This window comes from Aythya ferina (assembly GCF_964211825.1).
Source record: "Aythya ferina genome assembly, chromosome: 15".
Lineage (NCBI taxonomy): Eukaryota > Metazoa > Chordata > Aves > Anseriformes > Anatidae > Aythya > Aythya ferina.
This window is the reverse complement of record NC_140314.1, coordinates 2,853,682-2,870,832: the sequence shown is the minus strand read 5'-3', so window position 1 is coordinate 2,870,832 and position 17,151 is coordinate 2,853,682. Positions and strand designations below refer to the sequence as shown.

Genomic DNA, 17,151 nt, shown 5'->3' with positions numbered 1-17,151 from the left:
TCAGCCCCCCAATCCCCCCAGACCCCCTGATCCCCCCTTTAACCCCCCGACCACCCCCAGATCCTCCCCACCCCCCTCCCCAATTCCCCCTAATCCCCCAGCCCCCCTAATCCCCCCCTAATCCCTCCCAATCCCCCCCAATTCCCCCTAATCCCTCCCATCCCCCCACCCCTCCTCAGCCCCCCAGTCCCCCCAAAACCCCCCAGATCCCTCCTTTATCCCCCAATCCCCCTAATTCCCCCCTTACCCCCCCCAATCCCCCACCCCTGCCTCAGTTTCCCCTCCCCCCTTGGGGGGGGGGCGGGCTTTCCCCTCAGGCACCTCCGCGGCCACCCCCCCACACGCTCCCCTCCCACCCTCAGTGCCCGCGAGGCCCCCTCCCCTATCACCCAATCACCTTCCACCTCCCCCCTCCCCATCCCTCCCCCTTCCTCCTCTCGCCCAATCCCCTCCTCCCCCCTCCGGCGTGAGGGCGGAAGAAGGGCGTGTCGGCTAGGAAGAGGAGGGGGCAGGAAAAGGGCGAGCGAGAAGGGCGGCGGCGGCTTCGCCGGCCGCGCGCGCGCATGCGCGGGGGAGGGGGGGGCGGGGCGGAAAAAAAAAGGGGGCGGGGCCCCGCGGCGGCCCGGGGATGTCGGGCTGGTGACGTAGGCGCCGCTCGCGCCGCGGGAACGGCTGCGCGCGACCCCCGGGGCCCCGCCGCCGCCCCTCCCCCCCCCCCCTCCCCGGTCCCGGTCCCGGTCCCGGTCCCGGTCCCGGTGCCCCCCCCCCCGGGCCCCTCCGCCATGGGAGCGGGCCGGGCACGGCACCGAGCCGGGGCTGCCGCCGCCGCCGCTTGAGCCGTGCCCCGGGGGGAAGCACCGGGGAAGCTCGGGCCTCGCCGTTAAACCTCCGCCCGCCGCCGTTTTGTCGTCGTCGTCGTCGCCGTTGCCGTTGTCGTTTCGTCGCGGAACCGCCGTTACCGCCGCCCGTTACCGACGCTGCCGGGCTCGGCCGTGAGTTGAGGGGGACGGGAGGGGGGGGTGGGGCGGCTGGGAACCCCCGGGAACCCCCCGGGAACCCCCAGACCCCCCAATATTCCCCGGTAACCCCCCTAGACCCCCTATATCCCCCCCGGTAGCCCCTATATCCCTCCCGGTAACCCTTAACACCCCCCCCCGTAACTCCCTTAGACCCCCTAGACCCCAGGTAGCACCCCCCGGTAACCCCCAGACGCCCTATATCCCCCCCGGTAACCCCCCTAAACCCCTTAATATCCCCCGGTAACCCCTATATCCCTCCCCATACCCTCCGGTAACCCCCTAGACCCCCTATACCCCCCCGGTAACCCCTAATACCCCCCCGATAACTCCCCTAGACCCCCTATAACCCCCCCCAGTAACCCCAGTAATCCCCCCTGACCCCCTATACCCCCCCAGTAACCCCTAATCCCCCCCTCTACCCCCGGTCCCACCCCCTCCATACCTCCCGGTACCCCTCACACACCTCCCCATACCCCCAGTAACCCCCCCATGTGCCCCAGTACGCTCCCCATACTCCCAGTAACACCCCCATACCCCCTATACCCCCCAATAACCCCCCTATATGCCCCAGTAACCCCCCCAATACCCCCCTATTACCCTCCATACCCCCAGTACCCCTCCCAGTACCCCCAGTAACCCCCCTATACCCCCCGTTTCCCCCCCAGTACCCCCCCCATACCCTCATTACCCTCCCAGTGCCCCCACCCCACCCCACACCCCCCATATCCCATCCCCGTTTCCCCTCCCAACCCATCCAGCACCAAACCCTATAACCCTACTCCACCAGGAGGGACCAGGAGGACACCGGGGGGGGTCCCAAAACCTCCCGGTTCCCCCTCCGACCCCCTCCCCGTTCTCCGTCTCCCTCCCGGCAGGCCGGCGGGTGCCATGAGCAGCGGCTGCGCGTCCCCGGCGGCAGCGGGGCGGTGACGGGGACACCACGGCCATGGCCGGCAGCGGCTACACCGACCTGCGGGAGAAGCTGAAATCCATGCTGCCTTACCGGGACAACCCCAAAGGGCCTCGGGACGCCCCCGTTGAGCCCCCGCCCTACGAACGCAAGCGGCGGTACCACGAGGACTCGGCCTCGGAGCCCAGCGACTACGAGGAGCAGCAGCAGCAGCAGCAGCAGAAGGAGGAAGAGGAGGAAGCCCGCAAGGTGAAGAGCGGCATCCGCCAGCTTCGCCTCTTCAGCGCCGAGGAGTGCGCCAAAATCGAGGCACGAATCGAGGACGTGGTGTCCCGGGCGGAGAAAGGGCTCTACAAGGAGCACACGGTGGACCGGGCGCCTCTGCGCAACAAATATTTTTTCGGGGAGGGTTACACCTACGGCTCGCAGCTGCAGAGAAGGGGGCCCGGGCAGGAGAGGTTGTACCCGCGGGGAGAGGTGGATGCTATCCCCGAGTGGGTGCACGACCTGGTGATCAGGAAGCTGGTGGAGCACCGGGTGATCCCCGAGGGCTTCGTCAACAGCGCCGTGATCAACGACTACCAGCCGGGGGGCTGCATCGTCTCCCACGTCGACCCCATCCACATTTTCGAGAGGCCCATCGTCTCCGTCTCCTTCTTCAGCGACTCGGCGCTCTGCTTCGGCTGCAAGTTCCAGTTCAAGCCCATCAGGGTGTCGGAGCCCGTCCTCTTCCTGCCCGTCAAGAGGGGCAGCGTCACCGTGCTCAGGTAAACGCCTCGCCCACCCCAAAACCACGGGGACGTGCGCCCCGGTGGTGGCCGAGCCTTTTTTTTTCTGGCACCCTGCGGGGTCCCCGGGCGATGGGATGGGGCTGGGGGTGCCCGGTGCTGCGGGTGGGATGATATTTTGGGGTGATCCTATCGGGGAGGAGACGGGATCCGGAGTTATTTGCTCCCCAGGCTGCCAACGGGGAGCTCCGAGCCCTCACCTGCGGGATGGGGACAGCGGGGACGCGGCGCAGCCCCCGTTTTGGGGCTGTCCCCGGGGAGGTGAAATGACCCTGCCCAAGGTCACGCAGCCAGGAGCCACTTTAGGGCTGCCAAACGTCTCCTCCTTAACCCCCCCCCCGTCACCTCCCGGTGGGCACGTGGAGCCCTCGTGCTCCTCGCTCCCGTGCTTAAAGGGTCGGTGCCGGGGTTGCCGGTGCCGCCGGCCCCTCGTGGGCACATCCCCAGCCTGGTCGCTGCGGCCTGAAGGTCAGAGCGCTCGCTGCCAGGAGCGGGGATGGCCCAGGCTGTGCCAGCAGCGCTCAGAGCTACCAACTTGGGGTGGTTTTTTGTTTTTTTGGGGGGCTGGTGAACGTCCTGGGTGGGTTTTAGGGCTCCCTGCCTTTAACACAACCCCGCGTCTCGGCTCGGGAAGCGATCGCCGCGGGGCACGGGGAGGAATTGAGGAATTTTTCCCCTCCCCGCGGTGTCCGGGGGCATCCTGGTAATAACGGCCGGGATTTCTCGGAGCATTTATCCAGGGAAAGCTGCACAAACATTAACGGGTCCCCCCCGGCTCAGGTAACTCCCGTAGCTCAGCAGCTTTGGAGCCAGGCTGCGGGAGGATCCCCGCCAGCAGGAAAGGCTCCCCCGAGGCTAAAAAACATTTTCATGTTCCCCGGGGAGCGTGGCCGGGGCAGGAGAAGGGCAGAGGTCAGAGGGATTTGATCCCGGAGCGCCGTGTCCGCTTACCGCGGGCGGCAGAACTTTCTGCTTTAATTTCCCTGCCCGGGTAGCCAAAACCCGCAGGAAAATTCCCCAATTCCCCAATTCCCACCCGGAGCAGGGTCGGGGTTCAAGCAGCAGAGGGTTGGATGCTCGTGGGAGGAGGGAGAGGGGTTTGCTCTGCTCCCCCACGACCCAACCGTGGGTTTTTGTCCCTAAAAAACCGCTGGGAAGGAGCTGGCTCGGGGCTCCCAGGGCGGTTCTGCGCCGTGCGGGGTTCCCTGGAGCGATCCTACAAAGCGAACGAAGAGGTTTTGGTGCCTGCAGGGGAAGGTTGGCTTCCTCCTGACCCCAGGATGGGGTTCACTGACTTCCCACAGGGTTAGGTGCTGGGTTAGGTGCTGGGCTCTTCTGCTTTCTACCAAATAACAGCCTCTAAAACCGGGATTTTTTGCAATTTGGGCAAAATTTGGGCAGATTAGCACTCGCTGAGGGGAGATTCTGCCAAGGGATGCGGGGTGATGGGAGCCAGGAGAGGAGAGGGAGGACGAGGGGGTCCTGGGGGGGGTCTCGGGGTGCAGCTCCCGGTGGAGCCAGCTTCTCTCTCTCCTCGCAGCAAGCAGTTGCCCTGGAGATAGGGAAACGGCGGAGACAGAAGCGCCGTGCCTGTGATATTTGGGATCCAAACCCTGCGGGGTCAGGGGCCTCCTTCCCGGGGAAGCCGTGGGTACCCTGTGAAAACCGCGCGGCTCACGGGGAAGCCGCCGGGTTCCTCCTTCCCCCCTCTTTCTCCGTCTCTCCCCAAAGCCCCCGCGTGTCCTGCTCCCCATCCCAGCTCTGCTCAAGGTCCTTTTCCCGGCCTCGCAGCCACCCCGTGCCCTCCAGAGGGGTTTTCCCCGCGTCCTGCCCTCGATGTTCTGCTTCCCTCGGGTTTTTCCTGGTTAAACTCTGCGCCAGGCTCAAGTGTTCGGTGCGAGGCAGGCCGGGCTCCTTGCAGATCCTGCACCGGCCTCAAACTCGAGCTGTAAAACCTTCACACCCCAAATGAGAGGTTAGGGTTGGAAAAATGTCCTCGTAAAGAGTTTTTGGGGAGGAACGGGGGCTCTCCTCACCAGCAGGACGAAAGCTGAGCCGCCTGGAGGCCGTCCGCATGGCCCCGCGCTCCTCCAGCAAGGTATTTTCTCTCCGGTTGCCTCCCCGGTGCTGATTTGGCCTCAGAGGACCCAGGCCCATCCCTCTGATTTATTTTTCCCCCCTGTTTTTTTAAAAAAAAGAAAGGAATTTGATAATTTGATAAGCATCAATCCGCAGGAGCGCTGGGGAGGAGATGGGGGATCGGCCCGTCCGCCTGGGAGCGGGGTTTGGACAAACGGGAAAATAAATAAAAATAAATAAAAAATTGGGGAGCTGGGGGGGGTGCAAAGCTCCGTGGCACGTAATGAATCTGAGTAGCTGGTGGGATTGGGTTTAATTAGCAAGCATCGTGTGTCTGGGATGGGGCTGGGGACCAGCGAGGCTGCAGCTGGAAAGGGGCCGTGGGTGCCTCTGCCTGCTGCTGGGAGCTTCTGCGTGTGCCAGCGGCCACGAGGGCATCCTTTCTGGGGATAGCTGACCAAAAACCCTGCTTTCAGTGACGTTGGGGCTCAGGGAGGTTAAAAAAAGAGAAAAAAGAAAAGTTTCTTTTCTTGCCTGGGCAAGCAAAGAAACCTGCAGGTGCACCATGGATGTTCTTGGGGGTGTTTTGTTCCAGTGTCTGTCCCTTGGCCGTCACTGGGATGTGATAGGGGCAGGGAATGGGTGAGAAATTCATGCTGGCCCACTGAAAAATATTCTTATTCTGTTTATGAGCAGTTCCCGTGCACACCCCGTGCTGGAGGGGTGTGCAGGGCGCATCTCGGGACGTGGCGAGGTGCAGGCTGAGCTGTCCCTCCCCAGCAGGGCATCAGGGCTGCCCGGAGGGGTCCCGTTAGGGCTGAGGGCTTTTTTTGGGGGCAGCCCGCCTGCATTTGGGGCCGGGAGCTCTGCTTTAGGTGCTGGAAAGGGAGCTGGGGAATGAGTTTCCCTCTGGGGAGTGGGAATGAGAGGGCTGATGTCTCGTGCTGGAGAGCGCAGGTCTCGGAGCAGACCCCATCCCGACGTTCAGGGTGAGGATGTGCCCCAAAAATGTTAACGTGGGGGATATTAATGGGATCTCTGGGATGTAACGGAGCATTATTAAAGCCCCTCTGCATGATGCTGCATGATTCTGCGGTGCCCTAAAGGGCAGGGGGGGCCCCCAGCAGCCCCTCTCCCACCGGCCAGGCCTCAGCCTCCCAGCTCCCTCCTCCGAGCAGGCTCCAGGTGAGAGGTGTGCGCTTCCAGCCGAGTGGCTGGGTGATGAACCAGAGAAAGGAAATCCCATCCTGGCCCTGGAGGAGACCAGACCCTCTGGGTTGTCCCCCGAGCATCCCAAATTCACCGGCTGCTGCGTTTGGCTTCTCCTTCCCCACCACGCCGGACTCTGGAAGGCTCTGGGGCACAGACACTGTGGCAGCAGCAGGTAGGGGGCATGCCCAGCGCCCAGCCCAGCTCGTTAGCACCCAGCCCAGCTCGTTAGCACCCGTGGGAGGGCTGAGACGAGCTCCTGGTGCTCTCAGCAGGGTGGGTGCTCACCCGAGGGCGTGCTGGCTGCTCTCCATCAGCTCACCTCCACCCCTCAGGCTGCGATCTCGCACGCTGCGCTGGACTCCAGGCATGGTGCCGAGCAACAGAAACAGCCATGAGGAAAAAAAAAAAAGCCTCTTGCAGGTAGCTGGGGCCCTGGTTGGCTTTGGGTGTTTCCCTACCTGCTAGAAACTTGAATTATTGAAGTCAGCCCCGATACCAAAATGCTCTCCTGCCGACAGGAGCTGCGGTGTGGTGACGGGGCGGTGAGCCTCGTGCGCTCCGTGATGGCTCAGGGTGCTGCCTCGCCTCGTGAGCCCCACAGCACGGAGGTTTTAGGGGCACGGCGTGGTGTGCAGCCTGCTTTGGAGGGTCACCGGGGCTGTAGCAGGTCCTACAGTGACCGAGGATGTGCCAAAGTGGGAGCGGAGGAGAAAACGAGGCTGAGCACGAACGAGTGTCCCGAGCCCGGGTGGTGGGGATGAGGCGCTCAGCTCCTGGGGCACCTGGCCCTCAGTGTGCCCCCCTCCTCCCCTAACACATTAATCAGGGCTGGAACCCACCTGCGAGCCCTGGAGGGGCTCCAGGAGCAGGCTCTGACCATCCCTGGGGATGGAGGTGCCTGGGCGCACGAGAAAGCCACGCGGTGATTTGGTGATTTGGCTTCTGCCGTGATCTGCTCTCTTGGTAAAGCTCCCGTAAACAAACGAGCCGAATTTACGCTCCGGAAACTCCTTTTCAACACGACTCACTTCGTGATGTGGCAGCAGGTGGCATTTTCTCTGGTGCACGCTAAAAATAATTGAGTCTAAATTAAAAAAAAAAAAACAACAAACGCCTGAATGGTGCAATTTCCTTGAAGTTTCTTCCTTTCTGGCAGTTTGCTGGGGAACGGTGTGCTTGGGGGAGGAATTTGGGAACCAACTGGCCAAAATGTGTTGTTGCAGCCGCTTTCTGCCCCTTCTCACAGAGCCTTTCTCTTTCTGTTGTCAGCGGGTACGCAGCCGACGAAATCACGCACTGCATCCGACCGCAGGACATCAAGGAGAGGAGAGCTGTCATCATCCTTCGCAAGTGAGTGTTGGAGCCCTCCGCGCAGCGAGGCGACCCCCGGGCTGCTGCTGTGATTATTTTTAAATCACAAATGGTGATTTAAAATGCTGTGATTTTTTTTTTTTAAAGCAACGCTTTAACAAAAAAACAAAGCCTTGCTTGGTGATGCGCTGGGTCGATGTGAAATTTTTTAGGTCTCGCTGCCCGTTTGCAGGCGCTGTTCCTGGCTGGATTTTGGTGGGTGCCCAGCTCCAAGCAGCTGGGATTTCAAATTCCCGTGCTCTGGGCTGCGTGTGCAGGTGTCTGAGCATCCCATAGCCACGTGCAAAAGTTCCCTGGGCAGCGCTTTGAAGCTGCTGCTGAAGAATCATCCATAAAGCAGAGAGATTTCTTGGTAGCAGGGCTTTCAGCTCCTGGGGAGAAGGGAGTGGAGGCGCTGGTGTTGATTTTAGTGACCAGTTCTGGGAGCTGGGAGGCCAGGCGCTGCTGTTTCAGGAGATAATTGTGGGGGAACCACCCCAAAACCCCCGGTGTCACCTTCTCCTGTACCCAGAAACGACCTTTTTGTATCAGTTCCTTTTACTAGAGGGCTAAAAATCGTGTGTGCACCACGTTGACCCACGTTTACCCTGCCTTAGAGGTTGTTAACACCAATTCCACTGTCAAGAAGTGTTTGGAAGTGGAAATGCACGTGGCTTGGGTGCTGTTCACCCAGATAAAAGCGTGGCCACGACGGCAGGGATTCGGCTGTGACCGGGGCTGGTGTGAGGCTAGCAGGCAAACGCTGTGGATCCGGAGTTGGGGAACTTCTGGGCAGCCTCGCTGGTTTGCAGACAGCCTGGTGATGCTGTGGAGGTGCAGCACGAGGCCAGCCGTGAGGGGAAGGGAGGGGAGAGCCAAACCAGCGCGTTAGGTGAGCGGTGAGGTGGCTGCGAGGAGAGCCCCAAGGTGGCTGCAGGAATTATTGGTTCCTGCACCAACCAAAAGCCGTGCGAGTGCTGCTGAGCACCGGGGGGAGGCATCTCCAGACCCTGCAGGGGGAGAGATCCGGGCTCTGGCTGCTTTTGTGGGGCTTTGGGGCAGAGAAGCTGCCTGTCCTGAGCTGCCTTTTCCGAGGAACTGCTCCACAGAGTTGGCCAAATAAATTAAAGCTGCCCGAGCTGGTGCAGACGAGCTCCCCCCGTTTGCCCGGGCTCCTTCTGCAGCAGCCAACCCATGTGGCCTCCCCGTGGGGGCCCGAATCGCTTCACATGAGGGCAGCGGTGACTTTCCTGGCGAGCTGAACAAAACCCCAGCGGGATCATCCTACGAGCAGGGCGGGAACCCCTCGGGGATTATTTTTGGGTGATCTCCGTAGGGCCGAGCAGCCCCGGTGGATACGCGGGGTGCATCCACCAAAGGCTGCGCCCCGAGCTGCAGCGGGTGCAGGCTGCACCAGGGAGTTATGCAAGCAGGAAAACAGCCTCTGCTGCTGGCACGCGAGGTTTGGGAGCAGCCCCTGACCTCGTACAACTCATCTTTGCCTCCTTCCTGGGGAGAGGCAGCAGCCCGCAGCCTGCCACAGGGCTCGCGTACCCTGCGGGCGCATCGCAGCGTAAAAACTGCATCCAGGAGCTGGGAAATTTTGGGATATTTGGCTGCCAGAGCGTGCTGGGCCCCAGAATCTGGATTCCTTCTTGCCTCCGTTCCGGGCACGTGGCTCCAGGGGTGGTTTTTTTTGCTGGCAGTGGCAGGACAAAGCCGTGCGTGCCGGGGAAGTGGCCGGCTTTCTCGGCACGCCTGAGAGCGGCGCGGTTACCAAGTAGGTCAGGAGCCCTGGAGAGCTGCAGGGGGATGGGATTTACGGTGTTTCCTGCGCCTCCGAGCACGGGGCCGGCGAGTTTTGGGAGCGCTTTGAGTGGAGGAAGGAGTGGAGCCATGCTCTGGATTTCCTGAGCTGCTGCCAGAGGTCAGCTGGGAGGGAGGGGGAGAAGCGAGACCTCCTCGAGCGGGGCTTGGAAGTCCTTTTACAGGGCTCCTGCAGCCGTTTGTAGAGAGCTGGGAGTTATTTTATTCAGCTGGAGCTTTGCTGGGTAATTTGCTGCCCGTTTGGGTGCAGCTGTGGTGGTTTTACCTCCTGGTGCCTGCTCCTGCAGCTCGCATCCACGGTGGCGCAGCGTGGCTGGTGCTCTCCGACCCTCGCAGTGCATTTAGTGGGTTTTGAATTGCAAGGCCTGCAGTTGTTATATTTGAAATATATTTAATTTGAAATAAACCTCCCAAGGTGTCCGGGGCAGGATCCGCAATGCTTTCGGTGCTCTGGCTGGTCTGGCTCCAGTCCCGGAGCTGCCAACAGCTCAGGATGGCTTTGCAGACGAGTGCAGGCTCCAGCCTCAAAAACTTGCCTGAAAAGAGAGCAGCTGCCTCAAAAACCTGCCTGAAAAGCTGAGGCTGCACAGCAGGGGACACGCAGTGCTTCTCCCCTTCCTTTCCCAAAGCCCAATTTTGGTGTTCACCCCCAATCCTGTGGAGGGAGGCTGCAGGAGCAGCGCCAGGGTGCCTTTCTGTCCAGAAACAAGCACGGATCCTCCCGAAATCGGCACCCTGGAGCCCTGGCACCACCTTTTAGCACGCTTTGCCCCTTCCCAGACTTCAGTCTGTTTTGAAATCGACTTCTGGAGCGCTTCAAGTGGCGGCCAGTAACTACACAGCACCGGGAGGTGGTGACAGCGCCGTCACACGAGAGCTCAGAGAGAGGAGGGAGTTCCCAGAGAGCGGTGGTTGTTACTGGTGGAGGTGGTGATGGATTTTTCCGTGCGTCTCCCAGGTGGCTGAACTGGAGCTGCGAGTTGTGGAGGAGTCACCGTGATCCCAGCACCTCCTCTCAGTGCCCCGTCGCTGGGGTTGCAGGGAGCTCAGCACCCTTCCTGTCCTCCCAGGCTCACCTCGTGGCTTCGCTGACCCCTAAACCTTGCTCTGTCTTCTGACCAATGCAGTAAAGGTTAAAAATTAAAGCATCAAGTGCAAGAGAACTGCAGCTTGAGCCTTTGAGCATAACCATCCTGACCCTTTTCTGGAGCTGTGGGGCAGGGATTGAGGGTTCAGCTGCAGTGCATCTAGGACAAACGTCTCCTGTACCAATTCTGCTACCAATTCTGTAGAAACTCCTTGCAAATACCATTTTTTTTCTTTTTTAATTTGCAGAACAAGGCTAGATGCCCCTCGATTGGAAACAAAATCGCTGGGTAGCTCTGTGTTGCCGCCAGGTTACGCCTCCGACCGCCTGTCGGGAAACAACAGGGACCAGATCCTGAAACCCAAGCGGTCCCATCGCAAAGCAGACCCCGACGCTGCTCACAGGTAGGTTGGGCTCTCCTGGGAGCAAGGAGCTGGCCGGTGAACCTCTGAGGCTCCTGGCCTCTGATGAAAGGTTGTAGGCACACTTAGAGCATCCTGGCTTGCACCTCTTTGCCAGGTGCTCCCCGTGGCACGCAGACCTGCTCGATCAGAGCACGTTGCTTTATTCGTTCCTCCTAGGCTTGCAGAGGCTAAGCCCCGGCTGTAAGCAGCTTACATTGTTTATCCTGTGAGTGGCATAACGAAGAAGCAATAGATGTGCCCGGCTCTCGATAACGCAGTCATTCAGAACAATAGTTTCCCTGCAGCTAATTATTTTTGACCTCCATTGCCGAGCAACCTGCGCGCGGCCGCGTTAAAGCGCATCACGAGAGCAGTCGGAGAGAGCTGGGCAGGGGGAAGGACTCCTCGGGAAGCTTCTCAGCTCTCTTTTGGTTCCGGAGCTGTGTGTATTTGTGCGTGCAACCAGGCTGCGTGGGTGCCTCAGCCTGACCTCCAAGAGCTCCTTGCTGAGGCTGCAGACAGCTCGAGCTCTGCGGCGAGGCTCCCCTCAAACGCCACCTTGCTCACGCGTCTGTGCTGATAGCCACGAGTGATAGCCGGGCTGCCAGCTGTCCTTTTGGCTCTTCTCTGCCTCCCGAGCCTCCCAGGAATTGCTAGGGCACTTGTGCAGATCCCAAAGGTGGTGGGGCTCGGCTGCTGTGCGGTCCCAGCCCGTGTTGCAACCTGTCCTGCTGAAGGAGGAGGGTGGGGACGGCGTGTTTGTGAGCAGCGTTCATTCAGCAGGGCTCGGGATGACTGGGCACATTGATCACCGAGCGGAGCGAGCCTGCAGCAGGCTGTGTGTGATCAGATTTGCCCTGCACGGTCCCTTCTTTGGTGGAAAAAAAGGTGAAAGGCTGATTGAAGGAGAAGACACCTCACCGGAGAGCAGGCTCGGCACAGACCCCTGCAGCAGGCGGGTACCAAAAACATGGTTTTTTTTCTCCTTTTGGCCTAAAAGACTCCAGCATAATGTAGGTGAATAGCACAGGCAGCAGCATCTGTCAGAGGGGAACTCGGTTCCCACCTAGGATAAAATAAACTGGGATAAAATCCTGCCAGCACGGCCCTGCTGTGAGCTGAGCGCAGGTGAGCGCAGGGGCAGCTTCCTACAAGTACTGACTGCGTTGTGCTGATGCTGGAGAGCACAGCAGGAGGACACAGGAGCTTGGAGCTGTGGTTTGATCCTCACAGCCCCTCTGTAGGGCAGGCAGACCCCTCTGTAGGGCCCAGACCCCTCTGCCCACGGGGCTAGGGGCAGCCAGGCTGTTTGGAGGCAGAGAGCAAAGCTGTGAAAGCGAAGGGTTTGCACCACTCAGAGCCAAATCCTCAGCCTTTCCGTGGGACGTGCAGCTTGGCGAGCTGCTCCTGCTCTGCCGACAGCCCGGAGCGTCGCACCGGGAGAGCAGGGTGGAAAAAATCACTCACGGTGCTCAAAGCCTGCAGAAATCCAGATGGTGTCCGCACCAGGAGCGCTTCAATCGTGTTCTCACTCCCTCTCTCCCTCCCTCCCTCTCTCTCTCCGTAGGCCACGGATTCTAGAAATGGATAAAGAGGAGAACAGGCGCTCGGTCCTCTTACCAAAACATAGGAGACGGAGCAACTTCAGCTCCGAGAACTATTGGCGAAGGTCTTACGAGTACACGGAGGACTGTGATGAGGAGGAGGAGGACGGCAGCCCGGCCAGGAAAGTTAAAATGAGGCGACACTGAGGAATGCACTTTCCGGGCTCGTGGAGCTGCTGAGATTGGCCTCCAGTCTGTGAAAACTTTCTCCTCCCTCTGGCTATCTTCCATCTAGCTTCAGTTTTGGTTTTTCCTTTCAGGCTGAAGAGTAAACAGGAAGGATCCTAGCGATTTGTTTTTATGAATGGAGGAATGCTGAGACATATGTGAGGATGGAACATGTCCAGTGCACGTGGTGGCCTGAGTCATGGGTCAAACGGGCATCTCTCCCTTAGGAAGCAGATAAAGTTATGCCAGGCTGTCTGTTGGGATTTCTGTTGAAAACACCAAAAAGTTTAACTGTTTCGTTGCGCGAGATTCAAGAATTGTATTTTTGTTTTATTTTTTTTTGTTGTTTTATTTTTTTGTTTGTTTGTTTTCGCTTTAACTTCCTTTCCAAATGTTCTAAATATGATGTTAGACCCCAGGAGCTGAAAATTCTCTGTGGTGGCCTCGTATTCCTTGCTTCACCAAAGGGCTCCTTGGTCTGCTGTTACCTAGTTGTCGTTGGGTTGTGTTTTACGAGTGTGCCCTGCAGTAACTGGAAGTTTGGAGCTTTGCAGACCCCTCTTACTGCGTTGATTACAAAGGGTTTAGGACATTTGTGTTGCACTTTAGCACCAGTTTTAAATGCCGTAGGTTTTTTCTTTCCGGTCCCTCTTCCCGAGCCAGCTTGGGCTCACGGCCTCGCGTCCCCGGGGCTGCCCTCTCCGAGAAGAATGTGCTTACCCCTGGCTTCTCCCCGACAGGTTTTTTGGTTGAGGAGAGAGAAAATGTGGCTGATTTCACTGAGGCCAGCATTGCCCTGAGGTCTGGGGGCTGCAGCATCAGCACCGAGTGCGCGCTGCGTCCTGGGGACAGCAAAGAGGAGCGGGCGAGGGGTGTGCTTGTGAGGATGCTGGGCTTGGGGTCCCCTAATAAAAGCTCTCCTCTGCCTCCTGGCAGCGTGGCGAGCTGCTTTATAACATCCTGCCCCTGCTGGGTGCAGGGAGAGGAGCTGGCAGGGGGCTGCCGGGGAGCCGGGCACCTCGGCTGCGCTCCATCCCCTCCAGGGTTGGCTCTGGGGCAGTGCGTTCATCAGAAATAACTCATCCTAAATAACTCATCCGAAATAACCCACCCACACCCTGCTCCTCCCTCTGCCTGTCCTGGGGCTGGGGGTTCGGGGCTGCCAGGGGAAATGCTGAGCAGCAGCAGGCTTGTGGGGAGGTAACGCTAGGAGCTCTGCCTTCTTCCTCGTCTTCTCCCAGCCTGGGCGCCTTCCAAATCTGGGGCCCAACGCCGTATTCAGAGCCCTGCTTTTAAGGAACTTCCTCCGGTTGATTCTTTCGAACCCCGGTGTTGGCAGATCGTAAGGAGCAGCCTTCTTTTAAAATTTTTACCGCTTTGCCCGCCCTCAAGCTGTAGTTTTTCCGGAGCGCCGCGTCCCCCACACTTCATGGTCCGCACGCTTGGCAATAAAAAGATGTAATATATTTTGAAACCCGTTTGCTGCTGTCTTGAGGAGCTCCCAGTCAAAAAAAAAAAAACGAAAAAACACAAAAAAACGGGCGCTGTTCCTTAACAATCCAGCACGTTTGCTGCCATCGGGGTCTCGGTGTCTGTTCCCTTCCCTCCTGACTCGCCTGTCCTTGGGGACACCGCTGGGGCTGGCAGCCGTGGCAGTGCCCAGGAGATCGCTGTCACCTTCAGCATCGCTCTGACCCGCGGGAGGTTTCCTAGCTGGGCTCCAGCTGCCCCCTCCTTGGTTTTCTCGATCCCATCCCGGTGAGAGCTGCTGGTGGCTCGGGGCGGAGGTAGGAGAACAGCCTCGTGGGCAGCCTTTGAAGGCGCCTCTTGGCTGCCCGGAGATCTGAAATTTCACGTTTTGAGCATCTGAAGCAGCGCTCCTTGCCTTCTTAGCTTGCTGCAAAACCCCTTTCTGGAGAGCTTGGCGTTCCCTGCAGCGTGCAGGGAGCAGCGCTCCCTCCTCCTCTTGGTGGCTGGCATCTTCAGCAAGCCAGACCCCTGCCCACGGGATGCCTGGGCACGGCTCTTCCCAATTCTTCCTCAACTCACCCTGGACGTGCCCCGTGCCCTCTGTGGCGTTCGGCTGTGCTGCTCGTGCTGCTGGCAGTGGTTGTGGTGAGGCAGAGCAGCTCTGCTCCCTCGCCTGAGGTCCCCGTTCTGCGCAGCCTGCTGCCCCCTCTTCCCTTTTTACGCCTACCTCTGCATCCCCCATACCTTTCTCCGCTGTCTCAGCTCCCAACGAAGGCAACCTCCCTCCCCGGGGCTCCTTCCCCAAGCTGTGGGACCGCCGTGACTCCGGTAGGACGAGGTTTATGTCCTCTGAAACCCGAACAAGGCATCCCGAGGTCTCACCTCATCCCCTGTAGGGGCACGGGCAGCCCTCCTGCCCCATCGGGTTCTGGTGTTCCTGCATGCCATCTCCGGGAGCTCTGCCCTCCCGTTCCCCCCACCCCAGATCTGTGCCGTGGGTCCGAGCCGGCGCTGTATCCCTCCCCGGAGTCCCTCCCCTGCTCCGTTTCGCTTCGAGTCTCCGAGCTGCCTGCTTGGGGCTCCACCACCACCCCCTGTCTGACCCCGAGCATCTCGTGGGCGAGGAGTTCCCAGCGCGCAGGCAGCCCGGCTCTCCCCCTTGTACAGACATTTTCTATACACGCGGTTGTACATGTGTAGATAATGTGTTTTTTTTTAACTCTTTTTTTGCACTGAACAACGTCGGGGTAAAACCTTGATCTGAAACCAGAAGACGCGTTTTTTTTTTTTTTTTCGCACGGATCCAGCTGTCCAGATCCTTTCCTGTGCCCCGTTTGGTAAAACTGTGGCTCCAAAATGCTGCTGTGCCCAACTCCTCTTTGTCGTGGCTGCGTGCGGGCTTCGGGTCAGGCCAGCGACACGAGTCCATGGCAGAGGACAGAGGGAGGGCAGCGAGTGCTGCTTTGTGGCTGCTTGCCCCTAAAAAAAAAAGGCGAAATTTCTCCCCATCCTCTCCGTGGGATGGGCTCGTTCCCTGGCCTGACCCCCTTGGCTTTATTCCCCTCGTTTGGCTCCGTGCTCCTCTCCATCACCCGCGGCGTGTCCTTGTGTATCCTGCCCAGTACGGCTGCGTGCGCCCCGATGGCCCCACACACCCCAAACCCACAGCCCAGACCCCGAGAACGGAGGAGAGGGAGGTGGGCGCCGTCCCTTCTGCCAAGGGAGGAATTTGGGTTCGCTGCTCTTGCCTGCATCCGGAGAAGACTTCTTGAGTTGGTTGCGTGGGCTCAGCCTGTCCCCTGGAAGAAAAGGAGAGATTTGGGGGCAGGGAGAGGGGAGCTGGCCTGGGGACGGGGTGGCGGATTGGGGACAGGTCCCCACAAACCCCACAAACAGCCTCCAGCCCCATGCTGGCCCAGCCCCGACACCGTCATCCCAGGAGGGATTTCGGGGTGCGGGGCTGTCGGCTCCCTCCTTCATCCTTGGGGGTGTCCGAGCCCCAGCCCGAAGCTGGGAACGTCCTGGAGGGGGGCTCTGAGCACGGCCCCGATGTCCAGACCCCCTCTTTGGTGTTCCCAACACCTTCCCTTTCCTGGGGAGGAGAAACCTCGAGCTGAGGAGCGCATCTCTGCTCCTTCCCACACCCCTGCCCACAATTAAAGTTTTGGCTGACTTTAATTTCTTTTCTTTTATTTTTTTTAAATATTCTAATTTTTTTTTGTTACAAATAAATAAAAAAATAAAAAACAAAGTGGCAATATTTTTTTCCGTAAGCTTTTCCTAGGAAAAAGCGTGGTTTGTAAACAAAGTTGTACAGTTCTGAAGTTTGAGATACGAGAAGTAACTGTGTGAAACGCTGTAAATGGAGCAGAGATTATTTTATGTACAGTCCGACGCGGGGGGAAAAACTTTTAATTCTGGTCGATTCTTAGGAAGAATTTGGTTCTTCACTGTCAGGGTTTGGAATTTCATCGGTTTCGTTATTATTATTATTATTATTTTTCTTGTATAGATTGCTGCATTAATTGAATAAAAGCAGAAAGCATCGCTCGGCCTGCCTGTGTGCTGGGGCTGGGGGGCCGGAGGGGGGCACAGCCGGGCTCGGTGCCTGGCTGTGGGGTGAGGGAAAAGCTTATAAATTCTAAATAAAGGGAAGATCGGGCTCCGGGGGGATTTGTGTGCTGCCCTAGAAAGCGGCACGGGGCTGCAGCACGAGCTCCCATCCCAAAAAAATCTGGTTTGCTGCGGAGCAAGCGGTGAAGATGTCCCCGTCCTCCTGGCCCTGTTTTAGGGCCGGGGTTGCCGCCTTGGTGGCTGTGGCTCGGTGAAGATGTCCCCGTCTTTCTGGCCCTGTTTTAGGGCTGGGGTTGCCACCTCGGTGGCCGTGGTTTGGTGTTTTATCACCCTGGGGTGCTGCACCCCGTGCTTCGGCCTCGCCCGCCCTGCCCTGCGCCTTCCTCCCGCAAGAGGGAGATGGGCGTGCGGGGATGGCTGCGTGGGGCCTGCCATGGCGGCCTTCCTCCTCCTCATCTTCAAACCGCCCCTCGCCGCGCTGTGAGGGGTGACCCCAAGGAAAGGGACGAGGAAGGAAACGGAGGCGGGATGCCCCGCAGGAGGGCACAGCGGTGTCTGTGCACCCGGCGTTAGTCAGCAGGGAGGGGACGCCCTGCCCTGCGTGGGGACGGGCGCTCGCCTGAGTCACCCGCGGCGTTTGGGGCAGGGTGCTGGGGCCC

The 17,151-nt window shown here is 59.4% G+C and overlaps 1 protein-coding gene across 2 annotated transcripts; it reads left to right on the top strand.

The window, feature by feature from the left end:
• Positions 1-673: 673 nt before the first annotated feature.
• Positions 674-16,465, top strand: ALKBH5 (alkB homolog 5, RNA demethylase). Of its 2 annotated transcripts, none has more exons than XM_084536206.1 (5): positions 674-992; positions 1,895-2,696; positions 7,278-7,358; positions 10,521-10,676; positions 10,854-12,216. In XM_084536206.1, the coding sequence occupies exons 2-5, from the start codon at positions 1,966-1,968 to the stop codon at positions 10,879-10,881; spliced, it is 996 nt and encodes a 331-aa protein (XP_084392332.1). In that variant the 5' UTR covers positions 674-992; positions 1,895-1,965; the 3' UTR covers positions 10,882-12,216. The 2 variants fall into 2 exon arrangements, with proteins under 2 accessions (XP_084392332.1, XP_084392331.1); XM_084536205.1 differs by lacking the exon at positions 10,854-12,216 and adding an exon at positions 12,244-16,465 and having other exon boundaries at positions 692-992.
• Positions 16,466-17,151: the final 686 nt, after the last annotated feature.